This window comes from Drosophila willistoni (genome assembly GCF_018902025.1).
Source record: "Drosophila willistoni isolate 14030-0811.24 chromosome XL unlocalized genomic scaffold, UCI_dwil_1.1 Seg141, whole genome shotgun sequence".
NCBI classification, from domain to species: Eukaryota; Metazoa; Arthropoda; class Insecta; order Diptera; family Drosophilidae; genus Drosophila; species Drosophila willistoni.
The window spans coordinates 7,884,710-7,903,147 of NW_025814052.1; the positions used below are offsets into that span (position 1 = coordinate 7,884,710).

The window sequence follows — 18,438 nt, forward strand, 5'->3', positions numbered from 1 at the left end:
CAGACTGAGACTAAAAACGAAGTCACAGACTGAGAAACAACAGTGCAACAACGACGACGACGACGACGGCAGCGGCGGCGGCTCGAAATTGAAGTCAGACGCATAATTGCGAATTATCAGCGTTTTACAATGACATTCTGAGCATTTTTAATGACTTCTTTGGCCCAGAACCGAACCGAACCGAAACCCCAACCCCAGCCCCAGCCCCATTCCCGATACCCACTTCCATCCACTATCCACGTCTCCTTCTTGTCTTCGCTCCAGAACCCCAAAAAAAAAAAAAAAACACACAACTTTTTCTTCATCTTTAACTTACACTTGCATATCCTATCCACAGTACAAGAAACTCAACTGTCTGCATGGCAAAACACTGCCAGACTGTCTAATACAGAATAAAATCATCAGAGTAAGAGAGTCATCAGTCATCATCACCGAATAGTCTATACTCTAGTCTAACACTAGCTATAATAATTTGAAGCTCAATGGTTGGTTTTTATGTTAAACCTACTAAATATAAAATTTAATAAACTTTTCACCTATTTTATGTAACATTTAAGCAGAATTGAGGTCAATTATTGAAACAAATTAAAGCACCACTAATTGCTTCAACGCTAAAACTAGTTGCGAATTACAAATAAATGCAGCGAAAGAAACAAACTCACCAATATCTTACAATAATTTCAGCCATAGTAACGATAATCAATATTTGTATAATCAAAACTGGAGAATTTCTTTTCTATATAAAATGCTCCTGATATCTGAATAATCGTGAGAGGCCGACAATTAGTCTCTCTCTTTGATTAAGTCCTTGACCTTAGCATGTGTCTTAACAATATCAAATACTCAGATTTTGTTAGGGTAGACAGAAAATATCATAAATATATGTACATCATTGACATTTGACAGGCAGACATTGTCTGCCCATCCTGCTAAAATTTTAGGCCTTGCCCTTCCCTCTTCCCCTTTGGGATTGCTTTAATTTTATGCAGTGTCAAAAAATGTTGTTGGTGTCTCTTTTTTCTCTTGTATTTTCTCTGTTTTTCTTTTTTTTTTTTTTTTCTTATTCTTTTTGGCAAATACCCATCTCAAAGAGCCATCAGACGGGGCTGATGTTAATGTTCCATTCTTCAGTCCGTTTAGTTATGACAAGATATATTTGGGAGAAACTTTTGTGTGTTGGAGCTCCGTCTTTTGTTCTCTAAGTGGGGGGCTAAAAATTTGAGTTAAGAGCGAAATTTTCGGCAAAAAGACGTTAAAGTTTTTTGCGCTTTTTTTTGCAAACGAAAAGAGAATCAGGATTCGGATTGAAATGTAAAAAAAATATATTTGCAATAATTGTTAAGTGATTTGGCATTGTATTAGTATTGGCAAATTGTATAGACTTCTTCCTTAACAATGTTAGAAAATACATATTATAAAAGCTGTATTGAAATTTTGATATATATTTACAAGGTTTTTCCATAAGATATTTTTAAACGAAAATAATAATAATTATTTATTTTTATATTTTCTCGCTAGCATTTGCATATCCTTTGAGCTTCTTCAATATATTATATATATTCAATTTTTCAAGGAATTAAGATCAACATCATATAATAATGAATTGAAAAGTGGGGTATAAACCATTATTTTCGTACTAAAAGTCCTTAAGTAAAACGAATACTAACCAATCAAAGACATTTTGAGGGAAGAATTAATTATGTTGATGACATAAAGATTTCTTGATAATACATATGTATATATTTATGATTCGTCTTTTTGTCTGTTAAATTTGAGTTAAGAGCGGACATAAACTTGAACTAAACACATTTGAAAACCGATCTAGCAAACAAAAGATCAAATGTATGTCATATATTAATGACCCATAAACAGAACTCAATGTTAATTCTTGGTATATTGAAACCAAAATCCCATTCAAATTTATCCAAATGATAAATCAACAGTAAGTAAATATACTTATACCTACAAACATAGGTACATATATATGTATGTATGTATATGTATATGTATACCCAATTATATTTGCGACGAAAGCTTCCTGAGTGTGTGGGTCGAGTATTTGATTCGTTGTGACGATTCTAACTTCCGGTAATGTTTCTGCATTTTTAACGAGGTCACAATTGACAAAAAAAAGAGAAAGAAAAAGAAAAATATTCTCGAGTATCTAATGAAAGCTTGAGAAACCTATTTGATAAGCGGGCATTAATTCTACATAGAACACTTTAAAGAAAAAAAAGTCGGCGAATAATTTGATTAGCATTTGCCTCAATTAATGTACTTACTTAGAACTGAGTTCCTGATTACACTAGACAACAAATTAGCTAGCACAGAGGTATATATTATATCTTATTGATAAATCACATATGTTGCATAGTGTTTTTGTATGTTTGGAATGTGATACGTTTCCACATAATATTATATACATATGCTTATTATGGATATGGCATTCCATTCCCATGGATTGCTGCCCCCTCTTCATCCACTTGTTCTTCTTCTTCTTCTTCTTTTATGACCTGCCGCCCCCCACTGCCAATGTCAGTACCTAAAATTCAAATTCAAATTCTGGGAACACTTCTGGTGTGGATCTTGACGGAAGTGGGATAGTGTGAAATTCTTGCGAAAAAAGCTGAAAATGCCTCAAAAACGCGTTTTGAGGGTCGTTTTGCTCTTTATACAAACAGAACAAACACACAAACACACACACACACACACACACACAGACATAAATATATTAATGTCTGTCATATATGCTATAGGCAAATATTGATTAGATTGCAAAAACCAATTCAAAACAATAATGCAACAGAGAGAGAGAGAGAGAGAGCGTTAGAAAGGGCTACAACATAGTATTAATTGTAGTTTTGGCCTTTGTCTGGGATGGCCTTTTTGGGAGGTCTCTATAAAATATATATGTATGTATATTGAAAAGTTGTCGCAGCATTTGTCATAAATCAGGCGAGGCGGCTTTCATGTACATTGAGACATGTTGTACTACATGCTTCGATTTCGATTTGCAGTTGTTAAAAATTCGCACATTCCTCTCTGCCTTTGCCTCTGTCTGTTGCTCCATCGTATTTTCAGTCCCCCCACCCCACCCCCTTAAAGCCTTTCCCACCATCTACTGGGCCTTTCCCTTTCCGTATCCATCTGTATGTTTTTTTTTTGGTCTTCGTGTTTGGTTTAGTCGATTGGCATTGTCATGTAGCCGGCAATTAAAATTGGGTTCCCTTTCTGCCTGTCAATTGGTCAGGGCAGCTGTTAAATAATTTATGAAGTGCGTAAGGTCTCTTGCTACGCATTTCAAGCAGTTTACCAAAAAACAACCAAAAAGCACACACACACACACACACACGCACACAGAGAAAAGACACAAATTATTTAAGCATCGCTCACGCATTTTTTTCCAATTTTTTTTTGGTAGCCGGAAAAATATTTCTGTGTCCACGCAACAAGTTTTGCTCATTAAACTTTTTGGGCACATTTTGCGGACTGCATGCAAATGCCGCTGATTAAATAGAAGACAGAAGAAGAAGCAGCTTTGGCGCCATTTCAGTTGATCCCGGCCATCATAAATCAACAGGTTACCAAGTGCCAAAAAGAGCTAAGAGCTAAAAGCCACACGCGCCAGAGTTCCAGACAGACACAGTAACAAACCGAAACCGAAACCGAAACAGAAACAAAAACCAAAACTAAGCTCTCCCCTCCCTCCCTTTCCTTACCCTAAGACCAATTGGTCAAGTGCTTAAAGTGCGATCGCTCAAGCGAGAGCGCAGAGCGCAGAGCGAGGTGATCACAGAGATTCAGATCCAGGTCCAGGTTCAGACAGGGGACAGGCACAGTCTGATTAATTATGAATTGCACTTGCCTGCACTTTTGTGTCTGACTGACTGTTTCAATTTTTTTTTTTTCATTATTTGTTGCACTTGCAACGCTCGAGTGCGGCACTTTTCATATTTTTACGCTTGCAGACAACGATGTTGATGTTGACGGTGACGGTGACGGTGACGATGACGATGACGACACCACCAACCACCACGAACACCACCAACACCACCATCACCACCACCGGGTACGACTGAGCATGGGCATGGACATGGACAGAGGCATCAAAGTTGTCTGGAGGCGCATTCGAGCAACAACTTTTGTCACGCTATAGACTACGTTAGCCCACACAAAACAGGAGCGGATTGTCATATTCAAAAGGGCAACGGTGGAGGTCCTTTGGACATTCACAAGAATAGGCCACAACTCATCAACTACTTTCAATCAGTTCAATAAATCAAATCGATCAAGATCATTATAAATTGAAAACAAGTGAAAACAGTTGACGATTTCTACTAGGCTTAATTTTGGAGTATCCTTTTTTGCAACCCGTTGTTCATTTCAATCAGTGAATTTTCGACCACATATTGCATACTTTTGTGGGCAAATATTTCCTTTTTCTTATTCATAGAGCAAAGTTCTTAAGTTTTTAGCTTTTTCACTTTTGGGACGAGAAATTAACTTAGAACTTAACTTATTAAGAGGCATCTTAAGATCAAAAACCCTTAAAATCCCCAATCTCGTTAATATTAAACTCTGATGATTCAAGTAGGTCAAAAAACAAAGCTTAACCTGCAAGGGCGCTCCTGTCTTTGAAAGGAAATGAGGAAAGAGTTCTTTTCCATCAAGCTGGCGGCATGCACTAATGCTCGTTGCGCGGCACGTTGCAGTGTCTTTATCATATAAACGGTGCGATTTAAATTAATAATTAAGCTTCGCGTTGTGGTCAGGCCATCTGCTTGCTGGCTTGCTGGCTTGCAGGTGGCTGTTGGATGCGAAACGGATTAAAGTCGAGGCCCTTACCCCTCCAAAAATTAAAATAAAAACTTAACTAGCTAACCAGACAACGAACCAACCAACCAACCAACAGCCAGTCAGCCAGCTAGCCCGAGGGCAATAAATCAACAGAGACATTGTCTTGGTTACAAATGTGCAGCCAAATGGCAAATAAGTGCAAGTACAAGTGCAAGTTGCAGAACTAACAAATACTACCACATACATATGTACATATATATGTATATAGAATATCTTATTAATGAATAGAAACTTATTAGTCCGACCGAAACTATAGTTGATCAATAGGATTAAAAAGGAATAATACGACAAATGAGGTAGACAAATATAAGAGATATTGACAAGTTGATTGACTTTTGCGTCGATATTTATCGGCTGTCACTCAAAAAAATATACACAGAAATAACACAAAATTTGCAGTTTTAACAAAAAAAAAAAAATTAAACAATACTCATCAAAGCCAAAATTCAGCACAAATACAAACGCAAAACAGAATGCGATTGACAGTGAGTCGATAAACTAGGAACGCGGAATCGGAACACCTCAGGGGTCTAAATCTCAACTATTCGGCGCAATATCAGAAACAGTATGCTATTTATGGATGCTCTATTCAATAGCCTGCTAGTGGTTAGTTCCGGCTATGCCATGTATACATTGCATCCATTGCAGACACCGTATGGTTATACGGCAGCTGGTATTAGTTTGATGCACGGACTGCTCGGCGTTATGAGAGCCATTAAGAATGATGAAGGTGAATGCAATGGCCTACGTTTGATCACATCCGGGATAATGGATATTGTACCATTGCCATTGACCAATATTGAATTGTATCTAAGGTCATCGAGTCCACATTTGGCACTGGCTCACGCTTGTTTTGTTGTTCCGCTAGTCTATGATATAGCGGCCAAGGTGACCGACAGTGAGGATACTTCAACGGAAACCCTAAAGGAGCTCACTATGCTGGGCAATGTGGTATCAATGCTATTTCTTGGAGTCAATCAATCGAGTAATATGTACGGCAGCATGGCAGCCCTTGCATTCGGAGCACGGTACGGTCCCGTTTTATTGGACCATTATGTTGACGGTTTGGGTGCCAATTTCAATTTGTTGGCCAATTCCATGTTCATTGTGCTAATGGCTATGACTCTGACGGTTAAGCAAATCTAGTTAAAGATTCGGAATGCACAAAATGCTTACAATGTGGACAAAAATGATCATAATCACAGCGAAAGCGATGACGTGGACGACGACGACGACGACGACGGCGTCTTTTGTTTCGGCAGCTCAAGGCTAAGTGCTTGCGGTTCATTGGCTCAACAATGGCTCAACAACTCCAACGGCTCAATAAACTTGCAATTAATGTTGGCAAATTAAAATGCAAAATAAACATTAATTGTTTTTTGTCAAAAAGAGAGAGAAAAAAAAAATGTAACCGAAAAGCGACACAACATCATTTAAAGCAAATTTACACAGATGTTGATGATAATGATGATGATGAGGTGATGAGCCTGTTGAGCCAGGCTGTCTCACAAAAAAATGAAACCTTAAAACGGGTTACTCTCAACAGACACCGCCTCTTTATTTATTTAACTGTGAGTCATTATTGATTAACACACACACACACATATAGGACATCAGAAACTCATTGTTAATCTGTGGTAAAAGGTTTCCAACCTTTTTTTTTTTTGGGCTAAAGTGCAAGTTTATGAACAACAATTAAAGTCAATTTTTGATCTAAATTATGATTTCAGTTGTGCACGAATAAACAAAAAGATTGTTGAAAAGTTAAAATTAGTCTGATTAATCAACTAACCCTTTATAACCTAACTTTATCTTCTGCAGCAGAGATCTCAATAAATATCCATATCCTTTCATCATCATCATCATATCACTTAGACCTTTAAACTATCAAGGGGCAAGTGAATTGCGACCATTCTAAAATGCTGATTACATTAACGATTGCTTTTATATATCACATGTCTATAGGTAAGTGAAAATAGTTTTCCATACAAGCGTCGAGGACATTTATTGGATCAAAAAAAAGCAAAAATACATTGCCTGCTTTTGTGCGCTTAATGAAACGAAAATACACCACCAACAACAACAACAACGACGGCGCGGCGTCTGGGCTAATGAGACGGCGCCATAAAAACGCCAAACAAATGTGCGGAAAGAGCTGAGAAATTTTTTGTTGATTTTTTTTATTTCGGTTTTGTTCCTTTTTTGTTTTAAGTCGGATCTTGCTGTAAGGTAATAATTTATGCATTTTAATTAATTGCCAGTTTGGTTCGGTTCTTTATGATTATGAGAGATCGGTTCCTCTCAATTTCAGATGAAATTTTGCCGCCAATTGAAATCCAGATTCCTGGCACTAATCATGTCGTCATTTGCATTTTTAGTAGGTAAAAGTCGAATGCATTTAACAACAACAGCAACAAACAAAAGCATACAAACAAACAAATAATTTATTTTGTTTGTTATTAAGCACACACACACACACACACACAGACCTTTAGAGTGGACCTCGTTACTCTTAATAGTTTTGATCTGTAGAGTTGACTCTCTATTACCACCTATGTATGTACACCTATGTATGTATGTTTGTATATACAAGTCTTGGAGTGGTTTGCTGCATATAACAAAAGTACTTTCAGCTCGTCAGTTGATTGAAAAATAGGCAAAAATTTGGAATAATTAGCCCAAAAACTAATGTAAAATAAGATACAATATTTGTACATCATAAAAATAAAGAATAATTTCATTGAGAATCTTAAAGAATAGTTTTCTCATAGAAATTTGATGATAGAAAACCTTTACAATCAGTGATATAAACAGACGAACTCAAAGCAGAACTCACTTTATTGCTTTGATGAAGAATATACATAGAAATATGTATGTATATGTGAACATACATATATGCAGCCAATTTTTTTTATTATATTTGTCTATGTATAAATTGTAAAGCATTTAAAATTTGATTGTGGTCAATGGGTCGTATACGTAATATTATCAACTTTTATGTTTGTATTTGTGTATGAAATATATATAGTCCACCCTAATGCATCAAATAATGTGCATATAGGAAAGCGGAAAAGATAACCCACACACACACACACACACACACACACACACCACACACACACACACATATGCAACGAGAAGACGAGGAAAGAAGCAGAAAAAGTAACCGCAAAAACATTTCAAAAATGTATAAAATAAAAAAGAAAGACAACAGAAAAAAAACATACAAAGAAAAGGAAAACGAGGTACAAAACAAAACCAAACAAAACAAATACACACAAAACGTAGATTATGCGAAAGAAATAATAAAAGGAAATCAGAAAAAGATAAAAAAAATGTAAAAAAAACAAGCTAAAGAAACGCGCGCAAAACTGCACGCCAAATGCGCCGGCGCAGACGCAGACGCTGTGCCTCTCTGTCTCTGTCACAATGTCTCGCTATCTCTGTCTCTGTCTCTGTCGCTGTCGCTGTCTCCTGCACCCGCTTCACGCCCGCCTCACTGGCCATTGGTACAAGTTCAAAAACCTGCACGCTGCCGAGTGAGTCAACCTCCAACAGTTGGTTAAAAATGCCGGCCGGCTTTATTGGCGCAGTCTCCTTCACTTTTTTTGCTTTTATTTTGCTTCTTTTTTTTTATGGGGTATACCCTGTTGTCATTTGCGTTGCAGAAGGGGCATATCAGCACAACGATGGATTCAAGTCATACAAATTTAAAACAACCTGCACGAAGGTATCACACATTCGTTGCTTAGACTGAAGTGAGTGAATTGTGTGTTTTTTGTTGGTTTTGTTGTAGTTTGTCTGTTGTTGCCTTTGCTCTTGCTCTTTTGCCTTCTTTGCGTGTTTATTGAAAAGGCAACAGCAACAACAGCAACAATAGCAACAACCCGAAGAAACGAAGCAAAGACCGAAACACGACGCGACGCAAACTGATGCGCATGCATGCAAAATGGATGCGGACATCAAAAGAGATGACGGGGGCGGACCGGCAGCCGGCAGCCGGAGACTATACGTGCATACATACAATTGTATGTACGTATGTATGTATGTATGTATTTACGTATGTATATGTACACATATCGAACCGAGTGCGCGAATACGGTTAATGAATGTGAATGCGAAATGGAACAGATACAAAGACAAAGAAAGAACTGCATTGTTCCAACTATTTCAACGAATATTGCATACTCTAATACACACTCTAATCCTTTATAATGAAATCTGTGACTAATTTAATGACTCATTACCTTTAAAACGATCTTCGAAACAGTGCGAAAAATATATTTATGTATATATATTATTAAGCATTTTGAAATTTTCCATAATTGTTAGTCGAATCGACAACGACGCCATTCTCAAAATCTCTAAAAAGGTTGATAAATCTGAAAATCTACTTTTCGAGAAAATCTACTTTTCTTATTTTCCTTACTGATTGAATAAACAATATAAATTTTAGCTTTAGATTCGACAACATCTTTGAAAACGCTTTCAAATTGGTTGTAATACATATATGTATATACATATGTCTGTATAGAATTAATGTCGCTTTCAACGAAAACTTGTGTCAATTATGCCTTAATTTACTAATATCTAATGTAGATATTATTTAGTTTAAGGTATAAATAAATGTTGGCTACAAAACAGGATTTCATATGCATAAAACACCTTTTGTTAGCTTTAAATGTGAGTATGGCTTCAGGGGGAGGGCTGGCTATTTATACTCCCAATTAATGAGTCTTTGAAGTGATCTCGCAATTCGAACACACATTTTATCAAATAAGTTAATGGAAAATGAATATAAATACTGAGACTAAAATAGTTTTTTTAATTTGGCCATGAATATAAGTAACGAGAATTTAAACTTTTAATTGAAATATATGCGTATTTATATAATAACATTTAAAATTTTCAAAATTTTTATATTTTGCCTTCAATCATCAAATAAAGTAGTAAGTTAATCTATATTGAAAACATGAATCAGAAACGTTGCAAAGAACTGCAGTGCTAAAGGTTTTTCTCAAATAAAAAGTCAGCTTTCTCGATATTGAACTCTGTTCGCCAAATCTATATATTTTAAATAGAAATATTCTACGTATTAACTACTCCTCTTATTCTGTTCACTTTTTTATGGGTCTCTTTCTCATCTGCTATCTTTAAACTAATAAAATGAAACAACAGGTCTAGAGGAAGCAATTTAACAATGTTAAGATCCATGGCATAGCGGCAATACCCTTAATATAGTCTACACATTCTACATGTCATATCTTTAATGAGTGCCAAACAGTGAATATGCGAAATGAAACGGTCGAAAATTGTTGACGCAGGCAGCGGGTAAATACCAACCGGCAACTACGAACTGAGAACTCCGAACTGAGAACTGAGAACTGTGAAACCGGCGCGAAATTCAAAAATGCTGCTATCAGCAACGTATTCAACTTCAACTTGGACTTGGACTTTGGAGGCTTTTGTCGCCTTGTTGTTGCTGTTGTTGTTGTTGTACGTGATTTATTTACAAATCTTAACAAAATATGTACACAAAATGTTTCAAGTTTTGCCACAAAAGGCATCGTCAGTTCAAATATTGTGTATACTCGAATATTGAACATTACAAAAATCACAACAACAACAACAACAAAAAACAAGAAAAATCACAGCTTTTTGCAGTTGTTATCTGTCGGCCGGCTTGTTTGCCGGTCTGTCGGTCTATTTGCATTGCAAGACCAAAAAATAAAATCAATAATTGCGAAATGTGCAACAAAAAAAAAAAAAAACAAAACAAACCTACAACAACGAACCGGAAGCTTATATCAATCCATTAAAGTTGACATACCCTTTCCAAAAAAAAAAAATTAAAATTAAATGTCTTACAAAAATTTTGGATTAATATTTAATTTAATAATTATTTAATTATTTATTTAATAATTCATTTAAATAGGAGTCTTTATTTATACACTTTTTAAAAAAATGAAAGGATTTTGAAGGATATCCAAATTGGATCAGCCTGAAAAGTGAAATCCCGATCGGAGGGTGGAAAATTTTCCTCTTTTTTTTCTTCCAGGGTCATCCAACGACTAAAAACATAACTAGGAGACTTCTAGGACAAAAATCACACTTTCAGTGTTAAAAAGTTGTAAGTGTTATATTTAATGTGCTTAACTAGTGTTGAAAAACGTTTTATTCATTTTCTTGTGCCACGAAATTCAATTGACGTATGTATTTAGAAAATATATCTCAAAGTCTCTAGATAATAATGCAAAATCTTTCCACTGGAAATACAAAACAGAACAAGAACTCTATATATATATATATATATAAATAATGATTTATTGGCTTTTGTAGTAATAAGTAATAAGTAATTTTATAGTAATAATACAATAATCTTTAAAAAGGTTTCTTTATATATACCTAACTTTGATAGGGTTTTCTTTATCTTCTTAGTCAATTGTTTTGTTGCCCTTTTTAATAGTATTAATTTTAAGAAAGTTGTCTCTGCATGTTGCAAACAATGTGACAGAATCATATGGAGCCTGTACTATGAAAGTGTATTTATATGCCGGCTGACCCGTTATGGTTACTTGCAGTTGACATTTGTTATGACTGTGAGTCATTTACATCAACACTCACACTCACACTCACACTCACACTCACATTCGCATTCACATTCACACATATCCATCCATTCACGCTCACAACTGAACGAGGCGTGGGAGTGAATACTAGATTCACAATTTACTCTGTATTTGCGTGTGTTTGTGTGTGTGTGTTTCTACTTATATGAATCATATTCAACAAATTCGCAGAACTACTACAGAATGCAATAACATACAAATAAACATGAGTAAATTTTGATTGTCAGATCACGATGCCGGCGACTGGTAAAAAGAAAACAAAACGCAACTCAATGAGTTGGGATTTTTATACCATACACCCATAGGGTGAAATGGTATATTAAAGTCGCCAAAATGTATGTAACAGGCAGAAGGAAGCATCTCCGACCCCACAAAGTATATATATTCTTGATCAGGATCAACAACCGAGTCTAGCCATGTCCGTCTGTCCGTCTGTCCGCCCGTCCGTCCGTCCGTCCGTATGAACACGCAGATCTCGGAGACTATAAGAGCTAGAGCCACCAAATTTGGTATGTAGACTCGTGTGGTATGTAAATATATAGGGTTAATTGGAGTTTTGGCCACGCCCCCTTACGCCCCCAGAATTTACATAAAACTGTTTTTCTTAAAAAGTATAGCAGATAGAAACATTAAATTTGGTATGTAAACTACCTTAATAGACGCGCAGATATTGACTATTTAAAAAATTTTGCCACGCCCATTTAACAAAATGGGCGTTTTGTTTAACAAATTAAACAAAACTGATTTTCTCGAAAACTAACAAAGCTAAAGTCACCAAATTTAGTATGTATACTAGCTTAGTATGCGCGCAGAATATATATATTTTAATATGTTGCCACGCCCACTTCCGCCTCCATAATTTAGAAAAAACCGATTGGCTCTTGCAATTTTTTGACCATCGCGATTAAATTTGGCAGACTAATAAATCTTATCTATTTTTATCAAACTATCAAATTTAATTGAAATCGGACTAGAAACATGCAAAATATACGTATGAACGTATTTTGCTACGCGATCCATAAGGGCAGAATTGGCCGTTGGCTAGAGGCGGCGCTAGAGTGCTCGTGTGTTTGTAGAGTGAGCGAGATAGCATATGGTTATGAGGCATGTTAAAACAAATTAATAGACATACATTTGGTTTTCGAAATTTTAAATATTTGTCTCACCTGGTGTATGGTATACCCAAGTCGGCGAGACGAGTTACTTACTTCATTTCTGTTTTACTTTTGAAATACATATGAACAAATGTAACCATTTATACCCAGAGAAATTTGACTTCTTAGACTTTGGCTCTAAGTTCTGATTATGGATTGCTCATTCAAAGCACTGGATTTATTCATAGTCTACTTATTGACTGAGTAATTGAAATTTTTTTTATCACTTTTTCTATACCATTCAAGTCAAAATCTCTGCAATATGCTGATTTCGTTTTTCGTACAACTTTGGGCCATTTGGTTGCACTTTCAATTAGCATAAAAAACACAAAACAACAAGAACAAAATATAACAAACAGTGCAAATATAATAAGAAACATGTTAATTGTCTTGGACTTGCGGGCAAACATTTCCGCTTAACTTTTTATTTCTTAGCCCATTAGCCAAGTACTGCAATACGAGGGCAAGACCATAAATTGGTGCTAACAGAATTGAGGGCTTAGATAAGGGAATACAACGTTTTTCTATGCCAACTTTTTTAAACTGCCCTCGTAAACTATATTATGGTGTGTCAATTTCAATAGAAATTAAAGCTAACTTTAACTATAAGATTATTGTATTGGGTTGAAGAGAGACTTCTTAGGAAATATATTTATGTACCCAGAGAAATTGTCCATTAAGGGGTTACGCCACCCCTGAGGTCCAAAAAACAGGTGAAAAAATGAATTATTGCTGTGCGGCCAGTATACAATTTAGGAAAAAACTTTTATTATACACAGATTGAGGGTACTTTAAAGAATATTTTTTGAAAAAACAAATAATTTTTTTTTTTTTAGGGGAGGCGTAATCCCTTAAATATATATTTCTCTGTAAAATAGTTGTCCCTTTTGCAAAGCTCAATTCACAATTTGGAACAGCATTGTCCAAATTCTTTCATTGGATATTATTTAGCTCTTTCGGAGGATTTTTTGTTGAACTGAGACACCCTAATGCCATATAGTTGGGGGTGGTGAGGGCAAGGTACTTACCGTGTGCTTAGCACCAAACACGAGCGAACAAACAAGGAAGTCGCAAACAAACAAGTTCAAGATACATTTTTTCCAACTCTTGTGCTAAATTAGTGCAAATCATTTGCATTGATTAAGTAAAGTTTCATATTTGAATTTTTTTTTTCTTCTTTTTTATTTGATTTGCCGAATAGTTTACGTTTATTTATTTTTTTTTTTTCTTCTTCTCTTTTTTCTTTTTTTAAGGCAAATTAGCATTTATCTGGCCTGAATACCATGACGTCACGATTGTCGTGATCAGCGTGGATGAGGAGAATGGTTAGAGGGGAAAGAGGGGGGGTAGGGCAGTCTATATCTGTGCACCTGTTGCCAACACTAACAAATAATCGAAAATGTATGCATAAAAGTCGATGTGTCGACAGTTAGAAAACGGGTTTCAAAACCTTAAGCTTCACGATTAAATAAAAAAAATAAACAAAAAACTAAAAATTCCATAGTTTATTTCAAATCAAATATATATATCAACGACTTTTAAATGCTCTGTAATCTATAGATTTACTGTTAGGGCAAGCAACTTTTCCTTTACTAACATTTCTGCAACGAATTTTATGGGTAGTTAACAATTTGTCAATTTATATTTTATTGCAAAATTTGTTCATGTCCAAATTGACAAAAAGTTTTGGAATTTTCTTTTTGCATTTTCTGGGAATTTAGTCTTCCTTTACTTAAAAGGAAACGTTTTAAGTTGGATAAACTTAAAGCATTTTGTCAGTTATCAAAATGTCAAGCTTAAAATCAGAGAGAGAGAGAGAGAGAGAGAAGAAATACAAACTTAACTAGCCCGAACCAGGAGAACACCAATTAAAGGATAGTCCCACAAAGAATATCATATCAAAGACACATCACATAAAGATGATCAGTCTAGAACCATCACCATTCTATGTGTTAGTAGATTCCCGAATTGCAAAAGCCATATTATACATATCTTCAGCACTAAAACTAGTTGCGAATTACAGCTGAGCAGCAGCAAAATTCAAGTTATGAGCATCACCTTTGCTCCACTAATCATCACGTTCTTTAATTAATTGTTAACTGAAATATTATTTCATTTTAGTTGCTTTCAAAGAATTTTTGACATATTTTCTCTCTCTCAGATTCTAACCAATCTGATTCGGTTTAGTTCTCACTCATTCACTCTAGTTCTCCTCATATCCCTAGAGAACCTCAAGAACTGGAAAGATCATTATAAATTGTAACTTAGCTTAACTCTTAAGGCTTATTTGCTAAGTTAGTCACCTTTGGTATATTAAGTTCTTAACTTAGTCCTTTTAACCATATTTATTCTGTTAACTTTTGTACATTTTACATTTTGTAGTCGAATTTTGTTAATTTTTGCCATAGAGTATATACATAGTTTTAATATAATCTTGTATATCTGCATATGTATATAATTATAAGCAGTATAATCGTTATGGTTATACAAAAAAAATAAAAATAAAGCGCATTAATTAAATTAGTTATATCGCCATGAGTGTCGCATTAAATAGTTTTCGTATCAAAAAACTTGTTTTAAAAATGGAAAGACGAGCCCTCTGTATTGATTAAGAGATTTTGGTATAGGAAAGTTTTGTTTCTTTCAAATCTTTATCAACACTTCTGTCTAGTTTTCCCATGATATTCGCCAAATGTCGTCTGATATCTGTCAGAGTTCAGAATGTTCATCATGTCACTCTCTTTTTTTTCTTTTCTTTTCGTACTTGAGTGCTTTGTGTGGCGGCACTTAAAGTGAATTTTTTCAAAAGCATTTTCTGCGTCATTCTCATTCTCTTTTTAGATTCATTCAAAGCAACACAAAAAAATCAAGAAAAGAAATGAATGGGAAATTCAAAACCAAAAATACAAAAACTTTAAGCTTCAAATAAAACAAAGGCTCCAAGAAAAAGATGCTTATTTCTTTCTATCTCTCTCTCTCTCTCTCTCTCTGTCCCCTTTCTCTATGTGAATTTTTGAGTGTGTTCAAATTTAAAATCCCCGAAAAGAAAAAAAAAAAGGACAAAGTTTTGTTGTGCTTCTCTTCTTCTTATTTTTTGCATTATTCAATACAACAATAAATTATAATATAAATTTAATGAATGGGTAGAAAAAAGGTGGTTGAACTCTATTAAAGGAGCTTTCTTTCTTTGTGAACAAACAAAAATAGATGTATATATGTTTCTTGATAAGAAGAAGAAGACCCTTATTTAAGTACAGTCAATACCAAAAGCATTGAAAGTTTATCTTAAACGATAACTCAAGGCAACAAAACAAATATAAGAAAAAGAAAAAAAATGAAGAAAAATGTGCAAGAGATCAATTTTTTGCCCTTTTTCCTTCTGTATAACAGATAACGAAAAATATCTTGATCGAAGAAAAGGCAAATTCTAGCTAATTATAGTTAGTACATTTAGTACAGTCAATTCAAAAGTAAAGAAAAGTGGTTAAAGACCGCTAAAGAGAAGGAGATTGGTTTTTTCCCCCCCATTTTTTTTTTTTTTTTTTTTTGAGTTGGGTGTGGGGAAATGGTTCAAGCACTTGAGACTATATGACACAGCAAATATTTATAACTAGAGCCATTAATTTGTCTTGCGTTTATTTGGTAAATTGAAAGCTATCAATAGATTAAGTCCTATCGCCTCTACCCCTAAATCGAACTATGATTTTTGTGCAACGATTAATGAAAAGGAGAAGTAATGAGAGTAGAGTAGAAGAATGAAATAAAGTGAAGGCATTGGTTTCTTAATTTATCATAGCCACCAGAGCCACCAGAACCACTTGAGTTGGTTTCGTTTATCGCTGTACGATCGTTTCGAAGAGCAAATAGCCAACAGAAGGAGATAGAATGAAAGAGTGTAAGATATTGTGTGTGTGTGTGTGTGTGTGTTTGTGTGTGTCGGATGGTTGGAGATGAGGTGGGGGAGAAGCCAACAAAATGTTTATGGTAATGGTCATAAAATCAAGAAATAGTTATACTAAACTGATGTTGATGTTTGTATGTATAGGAAATTGAACTCTCCAAATAGCTCACATTGCGTTATCAGGCAAAGTCATTTATATATATATATGTATATGTATATGTAGAGTACTCAAAAATTAAACAAATATGAGTATTTCGTTTTTATTTTTTATTTATAACTAGAATCGTCACTTTAAATCAATAGACACACATTGACGACGTGACAACAAGTACATAGATACTTAATACTTTAGTTTCCCGAATATAGAAGGACATCAAAAAGGTACCGCATAAGAAAATAAGTATCATAGATAAGCACACCATATATAAACATACATATATGTACATATATAAGTAGTTCTTGGGATCACAATGTAATGGGCTAGTCCATGGGTTATAGAATTATTTGCATTTCTTATCCACTATTGCACTCTTGAAGTAGTCTGACGCAATCTACTTGAGAATGCTAATGTCAGTCTTTAGTATGAGGCAACACGCAACATTCTTAGGTATTTTTTATTACTAACGCCCAATTGGAAAGGAACGTGGTATAACTTCTTGCGAATTGAAAACAATTTCAATTCCAAATCCATTTCCAATTCCAATTTCAATACATTAAATGTATAGAAGAATCTACAGTAGACCCATAAAGCGTACCAAACCATCCAACTGACTGGTTTGCTCATACTTCTATCAAACAGGTGACCGACCGTCCGACCAAACGACCAACCGACCGACCGAGTGCGTTTTGTGCGTCGATTTTTATGTTCTCAGAGTTACGTGTCTGAATTTAAGAAACAATCGTAAGAAATTGTGATATTTGTAAAGTTCATCTTTACACTTAAACAAACTAAAATTTAATCCATTATTGACGTCGACCCATCGAATTGGTGCAACTGCAAATGTTCAAAAATATCCTTTCATTTCAGTTCACCCGATTCATTTCAGTTCACCCGATTTGTATTTTATATTATAGAAAATAAAGCAAGAACTCAATCGAAGCATTATCAGAAAAAGTTCTTATCTGAGCTGAGTAAGTCAAGTAGTCAATCTATTTTTCTAAAGATTTATCCCCTTGGTGTATGTGCATGATCTGTTAATGATCTCTGCTTCACATTTAAGAACACTTGTCCCATTCTTAATCGGTTTTTAAATCTTTAAAATCTTCTCTCAAGTCATACTTCTTAATAGCATAGAAAGAGAAGACTTTTAGTTAACTATCAATAACCTAGAAGAAGTTTATATAAAGCTTAGAGTTGATAAAACAAAGTATCAAAGATCATTCTATATGTATGGAAAATAATATCTTTTGAAATTCGTATAGACTAATCTGATCTTAGTGAGGTCCATAATGCTTTTAGTGTCATTTGCAACCCAAAACAAACCTCAACCTTTAACTATAAAACTAATGATTTGAAAAGAATCTTGCTGTTTCTCTCAGTGTATGCTTGTGTGTAGACGAGGATCGTATGATAATGATTGTAAAGTATATATTTTGTTGCCACCTATGTTGTTAGTAGGGTAGATTTGTTATATATTCAAGATGATCGTTTCATTATTTATTTTGGGTTACCACTTCATTGCCCTGATGAGATTGAGATGAGTTTGAGTCGCATTTAGAACCAAAAGTAGGTAGACTAGAGGGGTTCACGTTATTTTTTCATCTATTTTGATTGTTCTTTGCCGCCGCCTGGAGCATTTTTTTAATTTTTATACCATACACCCATAGGGTGAAATGGTATATTAAAGTCGCCAAAATGTATGTAACAGGCAGAAGGAAGCATCTCCGACCCCACAAA

The 18,438-nt window shown here is 34.8% G+C and overlaps 1 protein-coding gene across 1 annotated transcript; it reads left to right on the forward strand.

Annotated features, from left to right (window-relative positions):
* Positions 1-5,222: 5,222 nt before the first annotated feature.
* Positions 5,223-6,627, forward strand: LOC6648903. Its single transcript, XM_002071721.3, has one exon. The coding sequence runs from the start codon at positions 5,425-5,427 to the stop codon at positions 6,001-6,003; it is 579 nt and encodes a 192-aa protein (XP_002071757.1). The 5' UTR covers positions 5,223-5,424; the 3' UTR covers positions 6,004-6,627.
* Positions 6,628-18,438: the final 11,811 nt, after the last annotated feature.